The following is an 8396-nucleotide window of genomic DNA, read 5'->3' as shown; positions in this document are numbered from 1 at the left end:
TATATATCGTTTTCCCAATCATTTCTTACGTTTTCTAGATCCAGACGTAGTTTTTCTTAAAATTTGACAAATCGAGCGGTTGTAGGTTACATGCATAAGTCTACATTCCGCAAACAAAAGCAAGGCTAGAGTTGGCAAAGGGCATGCTACACCATCCACCAACATATTTGCTATTCTTGTCAACCACACAATTCATTGTTACTAAAAAGGAAAAAGAAAAACAAACAACTTAATTCTTTGTCTTTTCTCCTCTCTTCCCTTCCCCTTTTGATATTTTCTCTTGTTCTTCCTCTCTTCTCCCAAATTGATCTCATCAAACATTTACCCTTCTTCCCTTTTCTTTCTTTCTCTTCCTCTCACCCAAACACATGCCCATGGAGTTTGCATAAAAACAAGACTCTTCTTCGTCCATTCCATATTTCGATCAAGAACCCCTGGTTTGTCTTTCGCTTAATTTCGTTTGTCCATTCTCTCATGATTTTGTTAACAATATGTATATAAAAGGTTAAATACACTCAACCCGCTTGAACTTTTAAGTCTTTTTAGCGAGAATGTTATGTCGATGATGAAATTAGACTTTTCAATCTGTGTTCTAATTCCTACAATGTTGAGTCAGAGTTCTGTGTTCAAACTCTTTATAACGTGGGTCCTACATTAAACACTAACAATACCAGATTTTCTAGAACGAAACTAATATCAGACTATCAAAGGCGTATTTCGTGTCGATTTGGTTAAATAAAATCTTTTTTTCAGTTGGTGTTCTAATTTTAAAAAACGTGTTGGCCATTAACCAATATTTGTTCGTGGCTCCAACGACTTAGAAATAGAAACTCTTCTCTTTTCATTCTTCTTTTTTTCTTTTGTTTGTTGAGAGCAATGATTTTTATTGAAATCACGATGAATAATAATAATGTTCGTCGGAATCTGATCGGAGATCACCATTTGCTGCAGCCATTAATGTTGTCAAAGTCCGATAACAAACCAGACGGATCTGAGGTACATACATACACATACATTAATTTGTTCATACGACAATTTAGGGCTCGCAATTAATTGTGTTTCTGAAATCGATCATCCTCCAGATGTTTAACAAACCGGAAGACGAATCTCTCATCGGAGCAACGAACACCGCTCCGAATTTCGTAAAAAACCCGCCCGATTCCCTCCGACGAATCGATCAGATCTCCAAAAACGGAGTAAACTCCGGCAACGCGGCGATGGCGGAGGTTTCATACCCCGGACACGGCCAGGCGCTCGGGGGATCGATCGCGCCGCTACCGACGACGACCGCGAAGAACAGCAGCAGCAGCAACAACAATACAACGAAGAGCGGCGGCGGGGAGGGGGGAGGAGGGAACCACTACCGTTGCGACAGCATGGAGACGCCGGGGGTGGTGATAAAGCCGCACACAGGCGGGGACGCGCGGTGGGACGCGGTGAACATGGTGTCGAAAGGGGGGTCGCTGAACCTGAGCCACTTCCGGCTGCTGAAGAGGCTGGGGTACGGCGACATTGGGAGCGTGTACCTGGTGGAGCTGAGGGGGACGGAGACGTTCTTCGCCATGAAAGTGATGGACAAAGCTTCGCTGGCCAGCAGGAACAAGCTGCTCAGGGCGCAGACTGAGAGGGAGATTTTGGGGCTTCTGGATCATCCGTTTTTGCCAACTCTCTATTCATATTTCGAGACTGATAAGTTCTATTGCTTGGTTATGGAGTTTTGTAGCGGTGGGAATCTTCACTCCCTTCGCCAGAAGCAGCCCAACAAATACTTTACAGAAGAAGCTGCCAGGTCATTTTCCTTTTCCCTTCTTAATTTTGTTGTAGCGTTGTTTTGCATTGCTTGTTGATGGGATGGTTGAATTCAGGTTCTATGCATCAGAGGTTCTGTTAGCCCTGGAATATCTGCACATGTTAGGCATAGTGTACAGAGATTTGAAGCCAGAGAATCTTCTAATCCGCGACGAAGGCCACATCATGCTCTCCGATTTCGACCTCTCTCTCCGCTGCTCCGTCAGCCCCACCCTCGTCAAATCCTCCTCCGTCAACGTCAACGGCACCTCCAACGCCGGCAGCGGCGGCGGAGGTGGCGGCGGCGGCATCCTCGACGACGAGTTCGCCGTCCACGGCTGTATGCAGCCCTCCAACTTCCTCCCCCGCATCCTCCCCTCCAAGAAGAATCGCAAGTCCAAGTCCGACTTCGGCCTCTTCGTCGGCGGCGCCCTCCCGGAGCTCATGGCCGAGCCGACCAACGTCAGATCCATGTCCTTCGTCGGCACCCACGAGTACTTGGCGCCGGAGATCATCCAGGGCGAGGGCCACGGCAGCGCCGTCGACTGGTGGACCTTCGGGATCTTCCTCTACGAACTCCTCCACGGAACCACGCCCTTCAAGGGATCCGGAAACAGAGCCACTCTGTTCAACGTCGTCGGCCAGCCGCTCAGATTCCCGGAGACGCCGCAAGTCAGCCTGGCGGCGCGTGATCTCATCAGAGGGCTGCTCGTGAAGGAGCCGCACAAGCGAATCGCGTACAGAAGAGGCGCCACCGAGATCAAGCAGCACCCCTTCTTCGACGGAGTCAATTGGGCGCTCGTCAGAAGCGCCATGCCGCCGCACGTGCCGGAGCCGGTCGATTTCTCGCAGTTCGCTAGTAAGAAGACGCCGCCCTCCGCCGCCGCGTCCGCCGCCGTTGAGGAGAAGAAGACGATGGACGTTGGGAGCGGGGGAATCGCGGCCGCGGCGGACAATTCTTCGCCTTCTGCTGGTAGCGATCCCAATTATGTGGATTTTGAGTACTTCTAGGGCAAAAAGGGAAATTTTATTTGTTATAATGTTTTCAGATAAATATTCTTTTTACATAAATAGTTTTTTTTTTCTCTCTCTTTTTTTTTTTTTTTTTCTAATTTTTTGGATTTTTTTAATTTTAATTTTTTTTCTTTTCTTTTTTTTTTTTTGTTGAAGAGTGGTTAATCCATTCATTGTGTAATTATTTACATCATTTATAAATTAAAACGACACACCATTTTGACGAAATATTTTTTCATCATTACATTTATTTGCTAAATTTATGTTTCTAGTCCTACTGTTTGTTTCAATTTAGGCTGAGTTTTATCGCCCACAGGGTGTTGTTGTACAAAAAAAAAAAAGAGTACGTTGTTAATGATGGTGTAACTTTCTTGACCACTACATTAGCTGGATTTTTTCTTTTATATGGAAAGATTGTATTTCTTTTTTCTTTTTCTAAATTACAAAATATGACTTCAAACATTCTCATTTGTTTCAAAAATATCTCTTTCCTTTTAAAAGTTTCAATACTGTTTATGCGAGAATTCACACAACGTCAATCTCGCTTGAACACTAGGGGAAGACCTGCACAAGAGGGCAAAATCTCCGACGCTCAAGTCAGTAAGCAGCTCGGACTCAATATTAAGTTCGAGGAGAAATTCGATACCTGAAGGTGAAATGAAGCCCTCTATTTATAGGTTTAGGTTCCGACAGGGGTTGCGACAAGCGGTTACCTTGGTCGGATTAGAGGTCGGACGTGTCGAGTTTGGGCCGATGGAACTACACATTAAAATGACAGGTTAATTCCTTAATAGGAAAAGGCAAGACTTTCATCTCGGAGGGTTCCGAGATGGAACTCCACAAGTTGTTCATTCAAATCTTCTGTCAGCGGCGAATCTCTATCCTCCACGTGGCAATAGGATTTTTCATCCCAAACATTGGCCCCCTCTCTACCAGGTTCGATCTCGATCTGGCAGAGAAGTTCTTTTTGTAAGAAGAACCAATCCACTTGGTGACTTCCGACGCCGTCATAATTAATTATTTACCGTTGGAAACCTTGAAAATGGAACCGTCATCCAGCACGCACTCGAGTACCCCTAACGTTCGGACTTCTACCGATCTGGGTCGTCCAATTTTTGACACGTGTATGGTGGAGATTAAAACTCAGGTTACTATAAATACCCCTAAATCTTAATCTTCACTTTTTACGCTTTCTGAATCTTTGAGTCCGACCTCATCAGATCAGAATCTTTAGGTCAGTCTTGCTCCTTCAATTTTGTTAAGTTTTCTCTTTTTTTTTTTTTTTTTTCAAAGTCATGTCGACGTCTTCTAGTTTCTCAAGTTCAAGTAATAGTAGTTCGTCTAGTGGCGCAGTTCGGAATTGAGACCCTTCGCCTAAGAGGGCCGATTCCATAGAGCAGTTTGCGAGTAGGTTAGACTCTGAACTAGAAGAGGAGATAGATAACTTTAGGTTTTCAGAAGATGACGGGGATGATAGCGATACTTCAACCTCGAGGCAAGGTTTAGAATTCCCTTCTAAGATGCCTGAGAACTACCTTGGCCCCCTTCGTAGGAGATATAGCATACCAGATGATATCATACTTAGGCTTCCCAAGGAAGGGAAGCGAGATGACAATCCTCCTGGAGGGGTGTGTAACCTTATACTTAAAGATGTTCGAGTATGGCTTTCACTTGCCCATTCATCCTTTGGTGCAGGAGTTCCTACCTCGAACTGGGTTAGCTCCAGCTCAGGTGGCCCCCAACGGGTGGGGAGTCATCTTTAGTCTAGCCGTTTTGTTTTGGCTAAAGTGTAGGGAGGTAGACGATCTGGATCTCCTTAGAGTCGACCAACTCTTAGCCTGTTTTAAGGTTAAGCGAATATCTAGGAAGCCAGAGAGGTATTATCTGTGTGCTAAGAAGGGCGCGGGAGGCATTCTGAAGGGTCCGACCTCCATAAAGAAATAGGCTGGGAAGTGGTTCTTCGCCTTTGGTACATGGCTAGCCAGGAACGAGTCCAACCTGCCTTTCTTCGGTGTCCCTTATAGGTTTGGGAATTTAGGTAAGGAGTGGAGTCTTTACTCGCTTTTAGTTGTTTCCTTTCTTTGTTTAACTCATAACTTTAATGTTTTCAGTTGCTATAAGGCCAATTCCCCAACTTTCCGAGCCGACGTTCAATGCTTTAAAATTTTTCAAAGGTAGGTTCAAAAGCGGCAGGCAGATCAGCACACTCATAACAGACAAGCTTATCCTCACTTCGGGACTGCTTGACTACAATCCCTTTTTCTCCCCACCTGAAGCTCAGAGACCGAATTCGGAACTAGGTTGGTGTACCTTTGATGTAATTTTTGCACTTATCATACATTTGCTCTTCTTTGATACTCATCCCTCGTATGTTTTCCTTGCAGCCATGGTTTGTGGCTTTTCCCAAGATGTTAGGTGCAAGCGCCCACGGGTTGGGCAGGTTTCCAAGAGTAAGGAGGCACCAAGCTCTGCTATTGTTGACCCTCCCACCGAGGTCGAGGGGTTGAGGTCAGACATGAAGCTGCTTCAACGTAGGAGGTGACTGCAGCTGGAGCCCCTCAGGATCAAGAGATTCTTGAGGTCTCTCCCCTTAAAGAGATTCGGAGGAAGGCCTCCCCTAAGAAGTCCAAGAAGAAGAAGCGCAAGGCTCACCACTCCGAGGACGAGGTGAGGAAGGTACGCGCTGAACAATGGGTAAGTCCCTTCGGAGACTTGATAGATGACCCTAAGGCCAGGATGAGCGGCACCTCGGACATCGATATAAGGTTCAAGGTGGAATCTTCAAGCGTAGGGGTGAGGGAGAATGCAATGCGGATATTGAGCGCCTGCCTCGACCGTTGCTGGAGTAGAGCGTCCAAGTTCATTAGTGCCTCAGGGTCGGTTATTTAACGAATGTTGGATTATTCGGCCGAGGTAAGATCTGATGTTATTTTAACTTCGCGCAATCTTCTCAGGGCTAACCTTTGCTTATTTTTTGGCTTCTTTTTTCTAGACTCACGGTGCCATCTGTTAGGCCGCTCTTATGATGAAGGCCAAACTGGAGGGGCGCGACCTTCTCACTATGAAGGAGCGGGAGGCCTCTTTGGTTGCCTTGGAGGCCGCTGCTGCCTTGGAGGGAGAGCTCAAAGAGGTTTGTGTGGAGGCTCAATCATGGATATCCTCCTCTGAAGCTGATAAGGCCGAGCTCAGAAGTGCTCAAGCGGAGGCTGCTCGGCACCTGGAGAACCTGAGGGGAGCGTACGTTGTGGCCAAGTGCCTTGAGAAGGAGAAGTTCGCGCTGATGAAGCAGAACGACGACCTTGAACGCCTCCAAGATGACCTGAAGGGCAAGGTAAAGGCTCGCGACGCCGAGGTGGCAGAATTGAGGGCTACGCTCGAGCTCAAAGAGTCCAAACTTAGCAATGGGGTTCTTCTGGAGAAGGCATTTCGCAAGCATCCTGACTTCGACGGCTTTGCCAAGGACTTCAGCGATGCGGGCTTTAGGTTCCTAATAAAAGGAATCCAGGAAGTGGCTCCCGAGCTCGATCTTGCACCCTTCAAGCTAAGGTATGCGGAGAAGTGGGCTTTGGGTCCCAATGGTATCCCTGGCCCCCAAGACTTCGTGGAGCAATGCTTGAAAGAGCTCGAGTCCGACGCCGAGCTCAACGAAGACGATGATCCAAATCCATCTTCTCAAGAATGTGACGGGGCTCTCCTCGAACTCATAAGTTCTAAAGGTTCGAATTTTCTAAGTCTTAATGCACATCTCACCCCCATTTAATTTCACATCGAACTCACGCCCTTAGGATACATGAAATTAAATAACACAGAGTCTAATACCGGTACTACTCCTTGAAAATTTTACAAGTTCGATCCATTTTTGGACCATTTTGACATTTCAAGGGTAATATCTCTCCAAATTCTCTGCGTTCCATGGATACAAGAGTAACTTTCCTTGGATATCGGCAAGCATATACGTCCCAGGTCGGACTATGCCCTTGATTTCGAATGACCCCTCCCAGCTTGGTTCCAACGTATTGACATGCTTCTGTATTTTACGAAGGACCAAATGTCCGACCTAAAAACTCCAAGGTCGGACTCTCGAGTTGTAGTGCCTTGCCATTCGATTTTGGTACTCTGCCAAACGCAGTTGGGCTGCTTCCCTCTTTTCATCAAGGAGGTCAATGTTAAAGAGCAACTCTTCCTTGTTCCTAACATGCTCGTAGTAGTCTACCCTCTCAGTTGGCATTCCAATTTCTACAGGCACCACGGCCTCGGAACCGAAGGCATGGCGAAGGGAGTTTCACCAGTGGACTCCCGAGGTGTAATTTGGTAGGACCAGAGTACTTCAGGTAGCTCCTCGGCCCATCGTCCTTTCATTGCATCCAGCTGTAGCTTAAGACCGCACTTAATGATTTTGTTGACCGCCTCTACTTGCCCGTTGGCTTTAGGGTGAGCTGGGGATGAGCAGACGTGGCTAATTCCGAACTTGTGGCAAAAATCTTTAAACATGGCATTGTCAAACTGCTTGCCATTGTCCGTCACACTTGCATTGGGTATGCCGAAGCGGCAGACCATGTTTGTCCAAATAAAAGTCGTGACTCTAGCCTTCGTGATTGTCGAGAGTGTTTCGACCTCGGTCCACTTGGTGAAGTAATCCACGGCTACAACAACATACTTAGTCTGCCCCTTGCCCAATGGGAAGGGTCCAATAAGGTCAACTCCCCATTGTGCAAAGGGTCATGGTGTTGAGATTGGAGTCAGCAGCTCGGGAGGTTGATGGATGAAGTTCGCAAAGCGTTGGCAGTTGTCACATGCTTTCACGAATTCTTTTGCATCTTGATCAACCGTGGGCCAGTAGTAACCTTGACGAATGACCTTCGCTGATAACGACTTAGCCCCTGAGTGATTGCCACAAACTCCTTCATGCACTTCTCTGAGGACATAATTCTCATCTTCTTTGGAAATGCATTTAAGGAGGGGTAGGGAGAATCCGCGCTGGTACATTGTTCCATCTTGGAGCAAGTACCGAGCTACTTTCCTTGTCATCTTTTTGGCTTCCCTCAGGTCTATTGGGATATTGCCTTCTAGGAAGTTCCTGATCGAATCCATCCATGACAGAGGTTGGGAGTCGACTTCCATGATATCCGGCTCCAAAATGGAAGGGTTGTCCAAGATTTCCATCGTGACTGATCTCGCCAGGTCGGTCTCGTAGGCTGATGCTAATTTGGCCAAGGCATCGACATTGGAGTTTTGTGACCTTGAAATCTGGCTGATTTCGTAAGCTTCAAAATGGGCGATGTGCGACCTGGCCTTTCCTAGGTATTTCTCCATCTGAAGGTCTTTTGTCTGATACTTTTCTTTGATCTGATTGACTATCAGCTATGAATCACTGAAAATTTCAAGATGGCTAGCTCCAAGTCCTATTGCCATACGCAGTCCGGCCAACAGGGCTTCATACTCAACCTCATTGTTTGAGGTACGAAAGTTGAAGTGAAGGGCGTACTCAAAACGCATGCCATCAGAGGCGAGAAGAAGCACACCTGCGCTGCATCCTTTCTCATTTGAAGACCCGTCCACGTACATCGCCCATGACTGGTCGAACGCGGATGTTT

General features: G+C 46.8%; 2 protein-coding genes across 3 annotated transcripts; one reads left to right on the top strand and one right to left on the bottom strand.

The window, feature by feature from the left end:
- The first annotated feature begins 260 nt into the window (after window positions 1-260).
- LOC111022082 (serine/threonine-protein kinase RHS3-like) lies at window positions 261-3028 on the top strand. Of its 2 annotated transcripts, XM_088126696.1 has the most exons (4): window positions 261-437; window positions 952-996; window positions 1083-1789; window positions 1866-3028. In XM_088126696.1, the coding sequence occupies exons 2-4, from the start codon at window positions 958-960 to the stop codon at window positions 2797-2799; spliced, it is 1680 nt and encodes a 559-aa protein (XP_087982822.1). In that variant the 5' UTR covers window positions 261-437; window positions 952-957; the 3' UTR covers window positions 2800-3028. The 2 variants fall into 2 exon arrangements, with proteins under 2 accessions (XP_087982822.1, XP_087982818.1); XM_088126692.1 differs by lacking the exon at window positions 261-437 and having other exon boundaries at window positions 498-996.
- Window positions 3029-7521: 4493 nt separating this feature from the next.
- LOC148213238 (uncharacterized) lies at window positions 7522-8115 on the bottom strand. Its single transcript, XM_088123761.1, has one exon. It carries the CDS (start codon window positions 8113-8115, stop codon window positions 7522-7524), a length of 594 nt encoding a protein of 197 aa, XP_087979887.1.
- Window positions 8116-8396: the final 281 nt, after the last annotated feature.

This window comes from Momordica charantia (assembly GCF_013281855.1).
Source record: "Momordica charantia cultivar OHB3-1 chromosome 1 unlocalized genomic scaffold, Mcharantia_2.0 BLBB01000001.1, whole genome shotgun sequence".
NCBI classification, from domain to species: Eukaryota; Viridiplantae; Streptophyta; class Magnoliopsida; order Cucurbitales; family Cucurbitaceae; genus Momordica; species Momordica charantia.
Note: the sequence above shows the minus strand (reverse complement) of the source record. Positions and strands in the feature narration are given on the sequence as shown.

Coding starts and splice junctions, on each gene's coding strand:
- LOC111022082 (XM_088126692.1), top strand. CDS start 877: ATGATTTTTATTGAAATCACGATGAATAATAATAATGTTCGTCGGAAT. Junction 997..1,082: donor ACAAACCAGACGGATCTGAG/GTACATACATAC, acceptor ATCATCCTCCAG/ATGTTTAACAAACCGGAAGA. Junction 1,790..1,865: donor TTTACAGAAGAAGCTGCCAG/GTCATTTTCCTT, acceptor GGTTGAATTCAG/GTTCTATGCATCAGAGGTTC.
- LOC148213238 (XM_088123761.1), bottom strand. CDS start 8,115: ATGGAGAAATACCTAGGAAAGGCCAGGTCGCACATCGCCCATTTTGAA.